This window comes from Typopeltis vanoorti, chromosome 25 (assembly GCF_054136105.1).
Source record: "Typopeltis vanoorti isolate ZY-2024b chromosome 25, IOZ_Tvanoo_1.0, whole genome shotgun sequence".
In the NCBI taxonomy this organism is placed as follows: domain Eukaryota; kingdom Metazoa; phylum Arthropoda; class Arachnida; order Uropygi; family Thelyphonidae; genus Typopeltis; species Typopeltis vanoorti.
Genome location: NC_143573.1, coordinates 71,199,196 through 71,220,668, shown reverse-complemented (window position 1 = coordinate 71,220,668; position 21,473 = coordinate 71,199,196). Strand labels below are relative to the sequence as shown.

General features: G+C 37.7%; 1 protein-coding gene across 5 annotated transcripts in view; it reads right to left on the bottom strand.

Moving 5' to 3' along the window:
* Positions 1-21,473, bottom strand: part of LOC150092840 (dynein axonemal intermediate chain 7-like) — a 497,248-nt gene that overhangs the window by 275,394 nt on the left and 200,381 nt on the right. For all 5 annotated transcript variants that reach the window (XM_090414468.1, XM_090414470.1, XM_090414471.1 and 2 more), the window contains 2 exons: positions 19,094-19,159; positions 18,662-18,995 (listed from right to left, as the gene is read on the bottom strand). In XM_090414468.1, coding sequence (XP_090270594.1) covers positions 18,662-18,995; positions 19,094-19,159 — 400 coding nt within the window. The remainder of the gene's footprint in view (positions 1-18,661; positions 18,996-19,093; positions 19,160-21,473) is intronic.

Sequence of the window (21,473 nt, the reverse complement as noted above, 5' to 3'; positions counted from 1 at the left end):
TTGCATGGGCAAACACAGTATCTAACTAAAAACTATTGTTAGATATGTGTGAGTTCGATTTCCCAAGGCAGCAATAAAATTCAGCCGAACGCGTTAAAATTCGTAAAAGTATTAAAACTAAGTAATATATATATATAATGAATGTTATGGCAGTTTCACATATGGAATTCGGTTGAAGAGAGTTAGCATTTCAACTCAATTGTCAGCTATGCTTTTATCTTTCGGTTGCGCGATCTTTTGTTAATACCGCACCAATCATATGCACGTTTTAATAACCTGCCTTTGCTGTCTGTTTCGCATTAGGCTTAATTACTGTAAAGGGAGAAAAGTCACAAAAGAGAAAAATGTTCCTGGTCCAGGGATTCCCTTATTCAGGTAATATTCACTAATTTCATGTTATCAGTCTGTGTTGTGCCAGTATCGGTAAGTGGTGATATTATTTGATCTATTCTACGTTAAAAAATTTAATCCTGTGTTTATTTTTTATCAGCCATTAAGTGGCTGATAAAAAATAAAAAAAAAATCCCGCGAACAATCAGAAGCAGAAACAGACTCAAAAAAAAAAAAGGACAGTATTTCATATTTTACCAGAACAGCCAGCATCGTCTTCAGAACCAAACGGTAAGAGGCAAAAAATGTAATATATGCATTTGATTTCTGCAATATTCGCTGTGTATGTTTTGTATTGAATATAAATACAATAACTATTATAATAATATCTCTCTATTACAATTTTTTTTCGAGGGGGGGGGGGCCGTGAAATATTTTAATTTTTGCAAAGGGGGCCCTGACATCCAGAAGTTTGGGAAGCACTGTCCTAGAGGATTTCTTCCCCTTTCCCAAAATCTCAGTCTTTTAGCTGGGCAATGATTTTAATTTACCTTGTGCAAAACCCACAATCTTATTGACTGGAGGAATGGTGAAATATGTCATTGTCCTAATGTGGTTGATGTTTGAAACCTTTCAATGATGAAACCTCTCATAAATAAATATGCACATAAAAGAAAACTGTTGTTACTTATATGAGCTAAGTTAGGATTATTTATAAATTCAACTATAAAGAACAGAGGCAACAAAGTATGAGAACTATCCACATAAGTTTATCAGTGGACATTGTTGCTGAAAGTTTTTTCACTTGGTTGTACTATAAATGAGAATTTATAGTGATTTATAAAAGAAAATGAGTTTCTTGAGTTTTTGAGGGATAACTACCTCAGACAATATGTAACAGAGGGCACACGAGGATTAAGGGTCTTGGATTTGGTCATCTCATCAGAGGATGTAATTATAAATGAGGTGTCAAATCATCCACCAATTGGTGAGAGTGACCATGAGGTGATTACCTAGGTGGTTGCCAACAGTGCGAGGACCCCTGTGAAAAAAGGGTATATGTGGAACTACAAGGGGGGGGGGGTGATTATGAAGAGCTCAGGAGACAGCTTGCGGGTGTAGCGTGGAATAAGGAGTTAGCTGGAAAAGAGATCAATGCAGCTTGGGGGATTTTCAAAAACTATCTAGTAGATGCGATGTCTAAATGTATTCCAAGGGTGAGAAGGTTAAATAAGGTAGGCATAAGATGGATGAATAAAGAGATTAAGCATGCATTACAGAGAAAAAGGGCATTGTGGAGGCAGCATAAGAGAAGTGGAAATAACCAATTTCATGAGGTCTACAAAGACCAGGCAAGGAGGGTGACTTGGTTGGTGAGAGTAGCTAAAGAGAGGTATGAACAGCAGTTGGCTAATGAAGCCAAAGAGAATCCCAGGGAGTTCTTTAGATATGTAGCCAGCAAAAGAAAGAATGATTATGGAAGGATGACATTGATTGGAGAAAATGGTATAAAGACAGCTGTTGCAGAATGTGTGGTGGAGAAACTTAATGAGCAGTTCATAAAGATCTTTCAATCTTGTGAAAGTGACTTCATGGAGAGATTGAGAGCAGTTGATGATGGGGAGGAGAGACTGACTGTAAGCGAGCAAGAGGTGTTTGGGGAGTTGAGTAAACTAGATAAATAAGGCTGTGGGACTTGATAATATATCACTGCGTATCCTGAAGGAATGTGCAGGGAGTTGACACCTGCCTTGACATATTTTTTTAATAAGAGTCTTGCACTTGGTCAAGTTCCTAAGGAGTGGAAGGAGGGCAAGATTGTTCCACTTCATAAAGGAGGTGATCGAACTCAAGCATCAAACTATAGGCCTATCTGTCAGGTGTTGTAGTTAAGTTGTTGGAGAAGCTTGTGAGAACTAGGATCCAGAGTTGGGTTGACAACAATGATATTATCTTTGATGGACAGCATGGTTTGCTAAAGGGAGGTCATGTTTTAGTAATCTGCTTACTTATTACAATAAAGTGACTGCTTCCTTAGACAGAGAAGAAGGATACACAGTAATATACTTGGATTTTGCAAAGGCTTTTGATAAAGTACCTCATGATAAGTTGACAGTCAAACTAGAGCAGATGGCATTGGATATTAGATTAGTGCATTGAATTGGAGACTGGCTATCTGATAGGTATCAACAAGTTGTTTATGGCGGTGCGATATCCAGGAAAAGGAAAGTCAGGACAGGAAAGAGGGGAGATAGAAACCTACAAGTTGGGGTTGTTATAGGATCAATAGTGGAGAAGTTCTACAGAGAATAGTGGGAGATCAGGGGAGAACCAGAGGTCATCCCTGGAAACTGTATAAAGAGGGTGTGAGTAGGGGAGTGAGAGGCAGGTTTTTTTCGTGCAGAGTTGTGAATGATTGGAATGCTTTGCCTGAGAATGTGGTGCCTGCAAGGAGTTTCAGTGTGTTTAAGACACGATATGATGAGATGTGTGTGTGATAAAAGGACCTCACAGATGAGTCTTTGACTCCATGAGGTCTTGGGGTAATAATAATAATAATAATAATAATAATAATAATAATAATAATAATAAATTAAAGATGCCAAGAAATTATCTTCTTTAGTTTAATCCTTTATCCAAGTGGAAGCAAACAAAGTTTGCACATGAAGCCGTTTCATAACTGGGCTAGTTGTATACAGAGGCTAATGACTTCACATCAATTTCCTTAGTGTTCCATAATGCAATGCACACATATCATTATGGACATGTATAATGCTATGCATTATGGGAAGGCTACTACCCAGACCCGTTTTGACCTTTTGTAAAGGTGAAGGAGGGGGGGATCTCCAAAAACTCAGGCAATCCCCCAGATCACCCAACAATGAGTGACCCAGAGGATCATTTAACTCAACGGTTGTTCCACAGAGTGACAGGCCCAGCCTGTCACTGAGCCCTCAGCAGTGGCCTGCCCAATGGCAGGCCTATCCCACCAGCAAGCAGAGCCGCTCATGATCCCAGGGAAAGCATCCACCAAAGCAGCCACAAGACCACTTCAACAGAGAACCACATCAGTGGGAGGAAGGCCCAGAAGTGATACCAAGGTTCAAGTAATGCAGAAGTCATATTTCCATATATAAGTATTAGTATATAATAAGTAGTCAAAAGGTGTCACACCATATTACTAAAATACTCTGAATTACAGAAAGATGGTGAAAGTTTTTTCACTTGTAATGCCAAGAAATTATATTCTTGGTTTCATCCTTTATCCCAGTTGTGAAGTGACTCCACATGCAAACTTTTGTTTGCTTACACTTGGATAAAGGACGAAACCAAGAATATAATTTCTTGGTATCATTAATTTATGGCCATTATTGCTACTTTTATGTGTTTTTTTTTCCCTGGAATGTTTGATTTGATCAAGCATTCCGGGGGGGGACCTCAGGCACCCCCCCCCCCGACACACACACACACGTGCACACACACTTGTTTTTGAATGTTTACTTCTTTTACATTTGCTAGCCTGGTTAGCCAAATGGATAGCATTTCCACTCTCCATCCAACAGACTGCGCATTCAAATCCCACTGTAAGCATAATGTTTGTGAAAGCAGTTCATCACCCAGTGTTAGAGCACTATTCCTATGAATTTTTTTTTTTATCTGACTCATACACACAAAAGGTTGTAAACTAACTGTACCTTAATACTATGAATGAGCTAAGGATATTTTTTTCTATTTTTATAAAATCTGTTTGGCCATTTTAGCACTATCTAATTTTTGGACACTGAGTGGACAGCTCAAACTTTTATTATGAATTTACATATTTGTTTAACATTTTTATTTATTTCATTATATAATACAAAAAACAATACTCTAGATAGAGACCAAACATGGAACTTTTTAAACCACTTCAGGCTTCCAACAAGCAGACCAGACAGTGGTTTCACTGAAGAGCAGAAACACTAAGCACTCAACTGGACCAAAAAAATTGGAGGCCTAAAGTTGTTTGGTCTATAGGGCATGGTTTTGAGATTATCAGAATTTCCTTTTCTTGTCCAAAGTATTAAGATTCTATATCTGTTGTAAAAAGATTTAAAACACTCAGTCAACTAAAGCACTTCCAACATCAATCCACGATATCATGGTTTTCTCTATTAACCAAGCATTAAACACCTGCTTTGCTATAATATCATCATCATCATCACAGACCTCCAGGAAGCCAAACAGTCAAAGGAAGACTATACATCACCCACACCAGCTGTCATGTTTTTATTTTAACTTATTCACACTAGATGCAATCTCCACTTAAACAGGTAAACCATTCCACTTACTGCTATGCAAAAGAAAAACTCCAGTTTTCACTCCTTTCTTAATCAAACACACTAACTTAAATCCATCAAATGCTCCTTGTCTCCTCTGTACCTTCGATAAAAAAAAACAAAAAAACTCCTCAACCGATATCCTATAACATTCTCTCAGATATTTATAATACACCACTATCATATCATCTCCACTTTCTCCTGTTTATCAGTGTCTGCAGTCCAAATCGATGGGATGCTGCATACTCTATGGGAGGAGTTATACTGGAGGAAGTAGGGGAGACAAGAGATCTGGGGTTGATGATTGATAGAAACCTGAAGTTTAGGGGACATATTGCAAAGGTGGTGAAGGTAACACAGAAGATTGCTGCTATTATGAGAAGGACACTGACCTGCAGAGATAAGAGGGTTATCATTCCATTGTATAAGTCTCTGATCAGACCACACTTGGACTATTGTTCTCAGATTTGGTCCCCAGAATTTGAAGGGGATAAATTAACTGTGGAAAGGATACAAAGACGGATGACAAAGATGGTTTCAGGACTGTACAAGGATAGTTATGAGGATCGGCTGAGAGAATGTGGACTGCAGAGTTTGGTGGATAAAAGAAGGAGAGGTGATATGATTGAGACTTTTAAACTGTTGAGAGGTGGTTACAGGGTTGACACTGGGGAGTTCTTTCACTTGGTTGATCAGCGGGAAGGAGTGATGACAAGAGGCCATCCCTGGAAGTTACGAAAGGAAACTGCGAGCAAGAGGGTAAGGAGTGGTTTCTTTGTGTGGAGGGTGGTTGAGCCGTGGAATGCATTGCCTGATGGAGTGGTGGGAGCGAGAACGGTCAGTGAGTTTAAAGAGTGGTATGATAGACTTTGTGTTTCTCAGGGGGGGACCTCCCCTCAGTGAGTCTTGACAGACTTTATGTCTTAGGAAGGACCTCCCTCGATGAGTCTTTTGACTCCTTGGAGGCCTGAATAATAATAATAATAATAATAATAATAAATACTCTCAGTTTGTCCTCATAATCTACATTCCATTTATCTCTGTAATGCTTCTTTGCATCCTTTCCACAACTTCTTTATTTCCTCCAAACCCAGGAGACCAAAACTATACACAGTAGTCCAGGTGCTGTTGTATCAATTCCTTGTAAGCATGCAAAATGGCTTCCTTACTCTTACATGTTAGTGTTCATTACCAACATTGCAATTATCCTCTGAGGTGTAAGTGCAATTTTGCTGTGACCCTTCAACTTCAACTATCTACACACTATAACTCCAAGTTCTTCATTGGTTTCCCAAAACATAATTCCATGAATAATTATTCTATTTCAGGAAATTACAATGTATATTAAATCTTGATTATAATAACTTTAATTAATACTTCCTATATTTTGGCCATCATCAGGGATAAGCAATGATATGTGGACGTAGGTACCAACTTTGGGTAAATGACTCTAAAGAAAGGCAACCAAAATTGGGCATACAGTCAATACGGGCAGTTTCATGCACCCACAATTGTTGAGGTTTGGAAGGTTTCTCATGGCTGAGGCAGATTCCAGGAATAAATAGTTTAGGGAAATAACAATGTAGACTAGGATATACATTAAAATAACTTTTTAACACAAATCCAATATTTCATCAACGTCACGTTGCCATTTTCAACAGGAACTTGTGAGCAAGACACGTGCACGCAGGCACAGCAAACAGTAAATGAGGACGAAGCAGGAAGCTATTCTTTCTCCTAAAGTCCTACTGGTACCCCCTAGCGGGCAATGTTGGTATTCTTGGGTGATTGGGCTGAGGTCTTCTGATGTAGGTTTCCCAAATTTGAGGCAGTCTCATGCAGCCAAATTTGTTGAGGTCAGGATTGTTTCTTAGGGCTGAGGCTGATTCCATGAAAAGCCTTTCGTACTTGTATTTACTACGGTGAATGATCGTGGCTTTCTTCCACCGTATTCTATGACGAGTATCCAGAGCATGGTCTGCAAGACCAGAGTGGCTGTATTGGTGGAACCGGATGTAGTCCTTGTGTTCTGTAATTCTGATATTGGCTGTCCTGCCTGTTTGGCCAAAGTAGGACAGCTTACAGCTGCAAGGGACCTGGTATACACCAGGTAGGTCTAGGGGGGGGGGAGGTTGGTCTTTTGTGGAGCAGATAAGGGATGCCAATTTCTTATATGGTCTGTAACAAGAAGTTAAGCCGTGTTTTTTTAAGATTTTTTTAAATTTTTTCCAAGGTGCCTCTGATATAGGGTATTATGATGGATTTTGAATAATCCTTGTTCTGAGGGGGGAGGGGGGGTTGTGGTTTATTGGTTTCAATATTTTTTGGATTGTCTTGGGAGGGTAGCCATTGGCTGAGAAAGTGTTGAGAATGTGGTTTAGTTCTGTGGTTAGGGCATTGTCATTTGAACATATAAGTTTAGCCCTGTTGTGTAGTGTCTTAATGACACCATATTGTTGTGAGGAAGGGTGGTGGGATTGTTGGTGAAAGTATCTACCTGTATGGGTGGGTATCAGAATTACAGAACACAAGGACTACATCCGGTTCCACCAATACAGCCACTCTGGTCTTGCAGACCATGCTCTGGATACCCGCCATATAATACGGTGGAAGAAAGCCACGATCATTCACTGTAGTAAATACAAGTACGAAAGGCTTTTCATGGAATCAGCCTCAGCCCTAAGAAACAATCCTAACCTCAACAAATTTGGCTGCATGAGACTGCCTCAAATTTGGGAAACCTACATCAGAAGACCTCAGCCCAATCGTCCAAGAATACCAACATTGCCCGCTAGGGGGTACCGGTAGGACTTTAGGAGAAAGAATAGCTTCCTGCTTCATCCTCATTTACTGTTTGCTGTGCCTGTGTGCACTTGTCTTGCTCACAAGTTCCTGTTGAAAATGGCAACGTGACGTTGATGAAATATTGGATTTGTATTACATAGTTATTTTAATGTATATCCTAGTCTACGTTGTTATTTCCCTAAAATATTTAGTAATAATGCATAACCAACGTCTAAGCCTTTCCACTAGAATTACAAAACATGGTTAGCAAGTACAGAGCAGTTGTGTTGATGGAAAAAGATATAGTCCATGTGTTCTGAAATTCTGATGCAGCTGTCCTGCCTGTCTGGTCATAGTAAGACAGTTTGCAAGTGCAAGGGATGGTCAAATTGGAATATGGCTGAACTTGGGTAAGAGTAGATAAGGGATGCTAATTTTTATGTGATCTGTAAGTGGTTGTAAGGTCATATTTCTTTAGGATTTTTGTTAATTTTTCAGATGTGCCCTGGATATATGGAATGGTGATAGATTTTGTGTAACCTCTGCCTTTTTTGGGGGGGGGGGGGAAGAAGGGTTGTGTTTTGGGTTTAATATTTTGTGGACTTTGTGTGGGTTGTAGCCGTACATTGTAATTTCCTGAAAGAAATGGTTATGAATAACCAACATATAAGCTTTTCAACTAGAATAATTCCATGATTATAACATGCTACTGACAATCTCATCATGCTGAAGTGCATTTACTTTACACTTACTAACATTCAACAGCCATTATCATTTACCCACAGTTCCAGTCAATTCAAATCATTCTGTAAGTGCTGTATATGCAGATTCCTGGAGTATGCTACTGGTCACCTTAAATCTGGCAGCTTCATAATCCTTATATACCACTTTCTGATACCATCCATCAGCTATCTGCTTATCCAAGTGAAGTTGATATTCCAATCCCATTCCCTCCAGTCCATGCAATAGCTTTTCATGTGGTATGCTATCAAATACCTTAGCAAAGTCTAACAATATCATAGCATATCCAACTCAGCAACAAGATTATTATAAAATATGAGCATTTATAACTGGTTTAAATCATTTTAGTAAATTTATGTTGTTCCTTGAAAGTTATAGCTTTCTGCTAATAATTAATTGCTGTTGATTAATAAAAATTAATCAACATCTATAGAACAGACTTCTCATGCCCTTCTGTCTCTTCATCCAATGTAGTGCAGCACTGTGTGTGTGTGTGTGTGTGTGTGTGTGTGTGTGTGTGTGTGTGTGTGTGTGTGTGTGTGTGTGTGTGTGTGTGTGTGTGTGTGTGTGTGTGTGTGTGCCATATCACATACACTAGGTTGACAGATCTTAGTGAAGGGAGTACTCATTATTTGAACAAGTGCATTTGCTTCTGTTTGCAATCAGTAAAGTTATTCTTGCTTGCACCATAATGAAAAAATTCTTTGGGATTGCCTTTAGCTTACACAACCAATTTCTTTTCATACTCAGATTTAGATTTCTGAACAATACATCACTGTTCTGGCCTGCACTTCGCATCTCCTCTCATCTTTATTGTCATGATATTCTTTCCACATCCTCTTATTCTTATGGAGCTCTTGCTTAATAATGTTGCACATAGATTTGACTCCTGTACTATTTGTTCTTCAACCTCTAGGAACACATTCAGATGTTGTATCATTTAATCATCTTTTCAAAGCTTCCCATACATTGATGATATACTTCCCATTCAGTAACTGGTTCACAACCTGCATATCTCATACTCTACTGATATTATGCTAAAAGAAAGTTTATTATTTTGCAACTGATATTATTATACTATCGGGATGGACACGGTATTCTCATGAATATCCAGATTTGTATATCACATGTAATCTGTCCTAATCAGAATATCCATATACTTAGCTATTTCTCAGCTCAGTACAGTTCCTATGAACACTACCATGTCTTTTAGTTTTCTTTCGATTACTGTATTTGACAAGAAATTATATTATTTTTAACTAGCCTATCTGTATACAGAAGCTGATGAATTCACACATCAGCTGCCTCTTTATCCCATAATGCAAAAAAAGATTATGGGAAGGGTCACTACTCGGATCAGTGTCAATCTTTAATGAGGCCCTATCAGTGAAGCAAGACACATGAAGATATTAATGTTAAATAAATGTTGCAGTCATATGCCAGCTTGGTTAGCATATCCACTCTCCAGCCAAAAGGCTGTGGGTTCAAATTCCGCCATGGGCATGGATGTTTGTGATTGTCTGTGAAAATACTAGTGGTGGGGGTCGGTGGTAGATGGCGTTGGTGTAAATGATGAAGGTAGTTGCAGTTGGTGGAGATGGAGAGTTGTAGAGTAGGTGCCCTCCCTTGATGAGTTTTTGGACTCCCTGGAGGTGTTATGTAATAATAATAATAATAATATTTTTTCCATATACAAGCAGTAAAATGGTGTATCAGCATATCAGTAAAATACTCTGTATCAGAAACTTTTACTTCTTAGTTACAAAGTATATTGCTTGTCAAAAAGTTATGTTTTGCTGGCAGGTTTGTGAAAAGAAGATTCCTGGTTCAGATAAGTTTATTGACTAATTAATTGTGGATAATTGTGTGTTTATGTAAGAGTTGTGGTAGAAGTTGTGCACTTGCAGTGTTTATAGTGTGCGTGGGGTCTTGTTTATTTGAGTTTGTTTAGGAGGTGGGTATTACTGATTGTTTCAGAACAGTTATATCCTCTCAAGGCAGAACTTGAAGAAACCAATATGATAATGGCTTTGAGGCCATTTAGTGTGAAGTGAAGTTAGCACAAATTTTACATATTTAGTGGGACATTACTCTAGGCCTGGGAATGCAGAGGGAGAAGATTATGAATTGTTCAGACAGATGAGACTGGTGAGTGACAGGAGGGTTATAATAATGGGAGACTTTAATTATGGATGTATTGACTGGAAGCAGGAAATATCAGGTGTGAGTAAGGAGATCAAGTTTCTTGCGCTCCTCAGGTACAATTATCTTATACAGCATGTAGCTGAGGCAACATATGGAATTCGAGTGTCAGATTTAATATTCATACAGTGATGATAGAAGATGTCGCCACAATGCCACCAGTTGGGGAGAGTGATCACATGGCATTGACATGGTGAGTGGCTAGCCAGATATGAGCTTTGTGGTACAAAAAATATGTGTAAAATTACAAAGAAGGGGGTCTATGATAAATTAAGAATACCGATTGGTAATGTGCAATGGCTCAATCAATTGAAAGGGTGAGAAATCAGTAGTGCCTGGGATTTGGTCTGGAATAAATTACTCATGGCAATGTTAGATTGTATTACTAAGATTCAGAGGTTAAATAAAGTAAGAGTGAAATGGATGAATAATGAAATTATGCAAGAACTTCCCAGAAAGAGCATGTTATGGAGGAGGTGTAAGGAACAGAGTACCCATCAGTTACATGAAGGTATAAGGTGCAAACTAGGAAGGTGACAAATGTAGAAAGGAAAGAGAAATTGGTATATGAAAAGAGCTCAACTGAAGCAGCAAAGCCCTTGTGAGCAGTATAGTTATGTTGCTAGTAGAAGAGAGGGCAAATATGTAAGGATGACTTAGTTACTGCAGATGAAAGAAGAGTCACATATGCTGAAGATATAGTGGAAATATTTAATGAGAATTCTGTCAGTGAATTTTATGCAGGGGATGAGGATTCTCAGAGTAGTGTTGAATAGCAACAGGAAGGAGGATAGACTACTGTCATTTGTCTATCCTCCTTTCTGTTGCTATTCAGGAATACAAAAATGGCAAGTGTTTAGAATTTTAAGTAACCTTCATGTTAATACTGTACACCCACAGATGAGAGACCCTTTGACACTTCTGCATATGTCAAAAGAAGGAGAATCCATTCCGATATTAGGGTAATCAATGCATTTCGTGGAATGATTGTTTATTGTTATAAGTCAGAAAATTAGCTTTTCTTTTATGAATCTATTTCTTAAAGTGGTAACTATTTTGCTTGTACAACAGTCGGAAAATGTATGTATAAAACACGTGATTTTGATTGTTGGTGACCAATTCGTACATCCTTTATTTCTTTCTCCCCTTCAGAATGAATTGACTATTCTTGGCACAAAGCCAAGGTCGGCTCTATGAAGTGTGGGAATACAATAATGCAATGAGACTGGATTCCATCCCGTCTCACAGCATTATTGTACTTATCATTATCACAGCATTATCATCGCATAATTAAAAGAATGTGCAAAAGAGCTGGCTGTACCTTGGCGCAATTGTTGAACAGAAGTCTAGCAACAGGCACAGTCCCAGAAGAGTGAAAAAAAAAGGGAAAAGTAGACACAGTGCAACTGCATAAGGGAGAATCCAAGTCAGTAATGTCAAACTACAGGCCAGTGTGAATATCAAGTGTAGTGATGAAGGTGTTAGAGAGGCTGGTTAGAGACAGATTACAAAAGATTACAAATGTGGAGTGATGAGAATGGATGGCTTTCAAGAAAGAAGCATGGATTTGTTAGGAGAGTTAGTCAAGCTTTAGTAACTTGGTTACATTTTATAATAGAAAAACTAGCATGTTAGATGGGGAAGATGCTTACAAGGGTGTGCAGAAAAGTTGTGATAATCACCATGAAGGAATTGATATAGGCCCATGTAACTTTCACAATATTCCCCATGAAGTGTTATACACTTGTTACAATGCTGCTGTACTATTTGCAATCCTCTGAGAAAAAAGTCTTTTCCCTGTTGCACAAACCAGTCCTCAGCTGCAGGTATGACTTCATCATCTGTGGTAAATTTTGTTTCTTTCAAGTGTTTCTTTAAATTTGGGAAGAGGAAATAAAAGATAGGGCCAGATCTAGCGAACAGGATGGGTGAGGCAGACATTGAAAGCCCAAGTCATGTATTGTGTGTTTTGTTTCATGAGCAGTGTGAGCAGGTGCATTGTCCTACAAAAGCAATATGCCTCTGTTCAGTTTCCAGTGGCATTTTTCATTCAGTACTCCTTCAATTCCTTTAGAGCTGTTGAATAAACTGCTGCTGTAACAATTTCATCTTTTTTTTTAATTTTTTGTTTTAAGTACTTGGTAAGGATTACACCATCCATATCCCAAAAGACAATGGCAAGAACCTTCCCTGCTAACTTTTGGGTTCGGAACTTCTTTGCCCATGGAGAGCCTTTGTGTTTCCACTCCATTGACTGTTGTCAGTTCTCTGGGTTATAGTGATGAAGCCATGTTTCATCAACAGTCACAATGTAGCCAAAAAAATTGCACCTGATTTCTAAAAATGACCTGAAATCCCTTGAGATGGCAGCACATGTTCTCTCTTTTGGTCAGCATTCAAGCATTTGGGGATTCACTTTGCTGAGGGCTTCTGCATGTCCAGATGTTGGTGAATAATGACCCCAATTCATTCCCTGGATATCTCCCCTCCCCTAAGTTTTTGCAATATTTTTGGCTGGTATTCATCTATCATCAAGGATCATGGCATGCACAGTATCGATGTCTTCAGGTGTGACTGTTGCGGAAGGTCTTCCTGACTTGGGGACATCTGTTGTCTTAGGATGCCTAGTTTTAAACTTGGCCATCCATCTGGCAACTGTTGGATATGCTAGGGCACAGTCCCCTAAAGTCTCACACAAAGTTTAGTGAATCTCAGTTATGGACTTTTCTTGCAGCATTAAAAACTTGATGATGGTCCATACATCAGTGTCTTAAAATTTCTTCAAAACCTCTGACATCTAATTATTACAATTTGATGAAACATGGAGGTTAAAGGTTTTAACCACCCAACCAGCTAAGACGTATCTATACGTCCAGGTTACTATGGATGCGAAGTGCATATTGAAATTGTAATACCATTGATATTACATTGCAATATATGATGGATACGAAGTGTAGAGGAGTGATGTATTTTATCCACATTGACGGCGACGTGGTTAAGATATGTTCTTTCTTGTGGTTATGTCAGTTGCTTTAATATCAGTTTTGTTCTAGGTGTTTATCAGAACCTTTCAGCTTCCCCTCATAGTGATTTATTTGTATTTTTTTGAAGCATTTGATCGAGTACCACATGATAAATTATTGTTGAAATTGGGTAGGATGGGGTTGAATAGTCATTTGACAGCTTTGTTACAATGCTGGTGGACTAATAGGAGCCAGCGAGTTGTGTATGGAGGTGCAGTGTCCAAGAAAAGGAATGTAATGAATGGGAGTGCCACAGGGTTATGTTCTGGGAGAGCTGCTGTTTGACTTGTATATCAATGATATATCATTGATATTTACTAAAAATAAGAGCCAACAGGCTTCACTTCAGCAAAGTAAAATTATACTTAATTTGAATATTTTTACTTCACATGTTGGCTCTTATTTTCAGTAATTGTATTTGTGCACCTTTTGGCAACTCGTACAGCAAAGAAATAAGCTCTGACTATTGAAACCTTAGTATTACATCTAGTTCTACTTACTCACTGATGAGACCTCAAAAAAGGTTGAAACCGGTCTGGGTAGTGACCTTCTCTCATAATGTAGAACAGTAATACATCTCCCAGGAGCTGTGTTTTACATTATGGGAAAATACTATGAACAGTGATCGGGGCTTGCTCCACCTTTATTATGAATCGCCGCTAGCATTGCACTACCAGGTGCTGGCTTACGCTTGGACTCGCTGAACTTTATATAGTTTTCTCTATTCGGCATGAAACTCTTAGATTAGATTTCCTATCTTTGAGTTTCTTATTCGGCTAAGAAATAATGTGGAATTCAATATCCACTTAATTTTGAATATCACTGATATGTTTGAAATGTCTCCTTTCACACTGTGAAAGGATACATTCAATTGTTTGTTAATGATGCTAAATTGGGAAGAGTAATGTCAAGAAATTCTGATGTGTTGTTGTTGTTACAAGAGGATTTGAATAAGCTGGTGCTTTTGACCAAAAAATGTCATTACAATGTTGCCAAGTGAGTTTGACGAGCAGAAGAACTTATACAAGAAGGACGGTTTGCATATGAATGGATATGGAGTACAGAGACTGGAAAAAGTGTCATTGAATGAAGTGAAAATGAATGTGCAGAATTAGGGAAATTGGAGCTTGGGGGAAGCTGTTGAGTGGATATGCAGACATCAGTGAGGCAGTTGAGTGTAAGAATATGTATAATATGCCTAAGTTAGCGCCACTGGAAACAAACCAGTATGGGATAGTTAGCATAAAACATCAGGATAGCATTGGGCCCAAGGGGCTTTTGCACTTTATACTTTATATACACTAATGCCAGGAGCATTTGGAACAAGCAGGAGGAATTTTTGGCATTGGTTGGCACATCCTGGCCAAAATATATTGGCATTAGTGAGATATGGCTAACAGAAGATGATATAATTAGTGGGACAGAATGTGAAGGATATAGTGTGTTCAGAGAGGATAGAGTGAAAAAATGGGGGAAGGGGTGTTATGGATGATAAGTGATGAACTGCAATCAAAGAGAGTAGAAGTTCAACTGCAGGCCAGTGAAAATAACACATTTGAGGCTATCTAGTGTGAGATTGAGGCAAGTAGAACAAAATATACAGTTGAATGCTGCTACAGACCAGGAGATGAAAAAGATGATGGAGATAGTATGCATCGGCAAACAGACTCAATGAGTGGAGGACAGGTAATTATTATAGGTGATTTCAATTATGGAAACATAGATTGGAAGGAGGAGGAGAGGACACAAGGGAATGAAATTTATGCAGTTACCTCTGCACTTTAGAACAGTCTTCCTAACAATGTTTATCCTAAAGAATGCAACCCCCATTGCTTAAAAAATATATCAACAGTTTCCTTCTTTGCTCTTGAGCAATTGTCCATACACAATACTGAGGTTCTATAATCATGCATGTTTGGGAGGTGAAATGTTAATTTTTGCATGTTGGGTGGTGATCAAGTGGAATGTGTTGCTGTGTTGGGCAGTGAATGCCTAACACTGAATGTTTTCAAGGGGCAAGGTATGATTTGTATTGTGGTCTGTAGACAGTTTGGTCTGCTGTGATGAGTCTTTCAACACAATGCAGGCCTGGAAATATTATTATTATTATTATTATTATTATTATTATTATTATTATTATTTTCGAGCTACTCCAGGGAGTCCTTAGACTCATTGAGGGAGGCCCTAAACATCATGTCCACACAACTATATGACATTCTCACAGTATCTATCATACCTTGCCTTGAGCTCGCTCGCTGTCATAGCACCCACAACAGACTCTGGCAGCTTATTCCACTCATTTACCACTCTAAAAGTAAAGAACCCAGCTCTAACACCACTGCTAACCACACTCTTGCCCAACTTCCATAGGTGTCCCCTAGTTCTCCCACCACCAGTCCTGATCTCAAAAATATCCTCTGAATTAATCTTATAGAATCCTTTTAGCAATTTGAATGTCTCAATCATATCTCCCCTTTTCCGCCTATCAACCAGTTTCTGCAACCCACAAATCTTCAACCTGTTCTCATATGGTTCATTCCATAGACCTGCTATCATCTTAGTCACTCGCCTCTGGATCCTCTCCACCTCCTCCCCATCAAGAAGGAACCGAGGTGACCAAATCTGGGCACAGTAGTCAAGATGAGGTCTTATCAAGGCTCGGTACAGAGGTACAATAACTTGCTTGTCTCTGCTCGTTAAGATATTTTTCAACAACCAAGTGAGTTGATGAGCTGATTTAGCTACTTTCGCAATGTTCCCCCTAAACTTCATCTCCCTATCCACCAACACCCAAGTCCCTGGCCCTCATCAATCTCTTGGAGTACAGTTCCACCCATGTGGTATACTGCTGCTAATCTTTTCACCTTCCTCATCCCAGTGTGCATATTTTATTACAAGTGAAAGTAAAGAATCCATGGAAGTAATCAGAATGTATGATACATGGAATTGTAGCCAAGGTCCAAAAACAGAATCAAGTTTGGAAGATCTTAATCAGAATGAGTTTGCAAATGAGCAAATATCCAAAAGTGCATAAAGAAAAATTGCTCAAAGATATCTCTGATGTTATGCAATCCAATGAAAATCAATAAAGCTTTCAGTGCAGTGTGGGGTATCTGGCAGTTCAGTCCATAATATGCTCAGTATAAAGGTACATATGCTAGCCTAAAAAGTTAAGGTTATGCACAAGGTGCTGCCACATACCATATCACCACACTGAAGTGATTCATAAAACATATTAATTCCCAATGCTAAGAAAGTGGATGAACTGAACAACAATAAGTTCAAGTGGATGGATTGAATAACAATAAGTTATGTTTTAGAGACAAACTCCAAACGGCATGCCTTCAACAAAAAAGATGCAATTATCCAGAGTACTGATTGGGCCTAATATGTCGACATAATTCTTCGTGGACAATTCATCACAGAGAATATTCTTCACAGGAAAAATTCATTGTGAAAAAACTGAAATAATATTGCAGTGATACACATATATGAAAGAAGAATGCAAAACAAGAAATATTTTAAAAATATACTTTCTTTCTAAAAGTCTCTGTATTATTTATTTAATCAATTTCATTTAACTTTTTTTATAATCTTTGTATTCTGTATAAAGCAAAATTAATATGTTGTATTTTGCTGATTGGCAAGTTCCCTAATTTCTGTGTATTTCTTAAAATGTAATATTTTTACCCTACAGATACTATAGACATTGTAGATGAGATATTAATATTTTAGAAAAGTATGATAGTGGTTAGGAAGTAAGAGCACCAAATTTAAGAATACTTATTTATTTTTGTAACCTTTGACTATTTTTCTATGTACTTAAGACACTCATTGAGATGTGATTTTTTTTTTTTTTTTAGCGGAACTAATTCAGAAGATGAGGTCCTTTCACTTATGGATACCTGTGTATTTTTATTTGGAAATGACTCAGCTTTTCTTGCATAGTAGAAAAGAGATTTTGATGGCAATTATTGTTTTACAGGGATAGTGTGCACCTCTGAGTAATTATGTAAAATTAGTAAAATGAGTATATGAATCCTTTCATGGTGCAAATCAGAATATGGCAAAATTCCCATCTGTGACAGAAACATTAATCTTCACCTTATTTCCCAGTACTAGTGTTTTGTGAAATGAAGAAATGTTAAAATAATATTTAATAAAATTATTTTCTTGACTGAAAAAAATTTAAATACTTCCCAAGTGAAATACACAGTTAATTAATTCTCTTGTGAGAATTAATTAACTATGTGGTTGCAGAGCAGGCATGTCAACCATTTGCCAACCAGCAATTATTCCATGTATTTAGCCAACAATTCCAACTATACATATTTCTGATTACAGTTTATTTTCAAACTCTTCACACAATAACTAATTAAATGAATTAATTATTAAATATGTATTAAATTATATATTAAAGATGTTATAGTTGTAGGCACAGGGAACAGTTTTCAATTTATGGTTGGTAGAAAGAACAAAGAGTCATCTTTAAAAGATGAGTACAAGTGTTGTTAGAAAGAGTGTGCGATTTAGGTTGTGGTAAGAAAGTGAAATGGAGTTCTACTGGAAGTGATGAGTACTGCTTAAGTTTATAAATTTAAGAGAAGATGCTCCTGTTTAGCTCAGTGGATGTGGCATTTGCACACCACAGCGCTTGATCGCACGAAGGAAGACTTGCTTTCGAATCTAGTCGGCGACCACAGGAAAATTTTCTAAGCCTTTTTTCGACTGGTTGCCGAGTTAGTCGATCTCTGGCATGGGCTAGCGGGTTTTTTCTTCCAGAAACTGGGGTTTTTCATCCTGTAAACTCAAGAAAATTGACTGCAGAACCCACATTATTTCAGACATTAAATATATTGTGTTAGGGTTAGGGACCATGAGATGGCAGCACATGTTGAGCCGTCTCTCTTCACTGTGTGCCACTTAATTAGTGATAGCCTTGGGCCATCTATCTCTGATTGGGTACCAGTGGAGATTGAACTGCCCACTCAGTCTCCAAGAGTTAGAAAGGGCGAAATGGCCCTGCCTACTCCCTATAGGGGAATAAAAAGGCGTTAGCTGCTTTTTTTTTTTTTTTTTCTGAGAAGATACTCATATTATAGATTTTATGTCAGTTAAAGACAACCTGCTGAGGATGAGTCCTCAGACTCCATGGAGGTGCCATAATAGTAATAATAATAATAATAATAATAATAATAATAATAATAATAATAACAACAACATTAAAAGAACACAAAATAAGTAAAATTCATGATATAAAAGTACCTGATAATTGCTGAGTGGTTGATGGCTGTAAGGGTGATGGAGCTGGAGAAGCAGTTGAAAATAGTGGAGTAATGTGATCAAAGAGAGTATGCATCATGCGTACAGCACATTCTTTTACCAAGAGGGAACGAGGCAATTCAAAACTGTAACCCTTATCTTTAAGCTCCATTCCTTTATAGCGAGGATTTTTAGCCAAATTTGCCCATAGACACAATGTAACACATGGGTCATTGTTTACAGTCAAGTGATTTGTAGTTTCTGTTTTAATTTTATCAAGATCTGAAATATAGTACTCCATATTAAATGTATCTGCATTGATAAACTCATTGGCTCGCTAGGGGGAAAAAAATAGATAAAATTTAATACAGATGAACAATGTTTCAAAATTATTCCACTGTAAAAGCAAGTATATATTATGATGAATAAACTAACCACTAAAAGCCCATAGGTAGCTTTGTTCAACTTTTCTTGTAAAAGACTTCGCAGATTATGGTGAGTCTGTAAATAAACAAGAATTCCAAAATATACTAAATAAAAATAATTCCATAATATACTGAATAAATAACTAAATAAATATAACTGTTCTCTAAAAAAACTACTTTTTATAATAAATTTAGTTTAATCCTTTATCCAAGTGTGAGCAAACAAAGTTTGCACCTGAAAGTATCTTCAGGACTGGGGTAAGGTGGTACAACACCAGGGCAACTCATTGCAAAGGTGGAGCAAGCTACCAACACTCCTATCTCAGTATCTCCCATAATGCAAAACACATCTCCTTGCAGATATGTCTAATGTTATGTATTAAGGAAAGGGCCACAACCCAGACTAGTTTCGACCTTTATTGAGGTCTCTTCAGTGGGAGCCAGGCCCAAGTGGAGATACCAGGCAGAAGCATTAGCAGGTCATCTCTACCTATAGGAGTTGCCAAATGGTGTGCCACCCTTTTTTAATAAATTACTGGATTTAGAGAAAGATGTGAAAGTTTATTTTTCACTTGGTTAGAGTATAATAAATTTAGTTTAATCCTTTATCCAAGTGTGAGCAAACAAAGTTTGCACCTGAAAGTATCTTCAGGACTGGGGTAAGGCTGGTATCTCCACTTGGGCCTGGATCCCACTGAAGAGTCGAAAGGTCGAAACTAGTCTGGGTTGTGGCTCTTCCCTTAATGCATAACATTAGCCATATCGCAAGGAGATGTGTTTTGCATTATGGGAGATACTGAGATAGGAGTGTTGGTAGCTTGCTCCACCTTCGCAAGGAGTGCCCTGGTGTTGTACCACCTTACCCCAGTCCTGAAGATACTTTCAGGTGCAAACTTTGTTTGCTCACACTTGGATAAAGGATTAAACTAAATTTATTATACTCTAACCAAGTGAAAAATAAACTTTCACATAAACAGTCCTGCAAGAGAAAGTTATTCATGCTGTCAAGAAAAGCTCTTGGAGAAGATGGAATTACTGCAAGCATCTTAAAAGTTGTTAGTCTGAAGGTAAAGACAGTACTAGCCCCACTATTTACTAAATGTCTTGATGAAGACCAAATTTCCACGGAGTGGAGCAATGTTACAATGATTATTTTACATAAATAAAGAAGACAGAGATGATATGACAAACAATAAACCTATTAGCCTTTTACCTTCATAGAAGTAATGTTGTACCACTTGAGAAAGTGCTATCTTTGCTCAGTTACATGACTGAGAAAGCAAGTTTCAGAAGTGGGTTTCAGCACCATACATCAGACAAGTACTACAAGAACTAATAGAGAGGTGTAAAAAATACAGATTCCACTCTGCTTGGCATTCATTGACTATGAAATGAGAAAGCATTTGATTCCATAAGAACATCAGTAGTCATTAACTCTCTGAAGTCTTGCTCCATACATGATAACTACATTAGAATTATCACCAACATCTATGAGAATGCAGCAACAATATTAAGGCTTTTTGAAGACAAAGGTTAAAATTCAAAATTCTGTCAAAATTCAGTAAGGAGTATGCCAAGGTGACATAAAATCACCAAAGACCTTTTTAATACAGCACTACAGCGTTTTTTTAGCAATGAATCTGGAAGGATAAGGAATCAAAATTAATGGAGACTGATATTTATCCATCTACATTTTGCTGATGACCTTGTTACTTTTTTTCCAATAGTCCACCTGAATTATAAAACATGATTTGGGAACCAGCACACAAAAGTGAAGAGGTGGGACTGAAGATGAACTTCACAGATAAATCATATATATATATATATATATATGATTTATCTGTGAATATATATATATATATGATTTATCTATATATATATATATATATATATATATATATATATATATATATATATATATATATATATATATATATATATATATGATTATATTATACTTTTATTAGGAACAAGAAGGAGGAATTTTTGGCCTTGGTTGGCTCTTCCTGGCCACAGGTTATTGGCATTAGTGAAACATGGCTGACAGAAGATGATATGGCTAGGGGATAGAATGTGAAGGGTATAGTGTGTTCAAGAGGGACAGAGAGAATAAAAAGGGAGGAGGAGTGTTATTGATGATAGCTGATGAACTGCAGCCAAGGAGAATAGAAATTGAACTGCAGGATAGAGATTTGAGGCAATTTGGTGTGAGATTGAGACTAGTAGAACAAAATATACAGTTGAGTGCTGCTATAGACCAGGTGATGGAATAAATGGTGGAGATAGTATGCATAAGCAAATAGATGCAATGAGAGGAAGGAGGTAATTATTATGGGGGATTTCAACTATAGTAACATTGACTGAAAGGAGGAGAGGACACATGGGAGAAA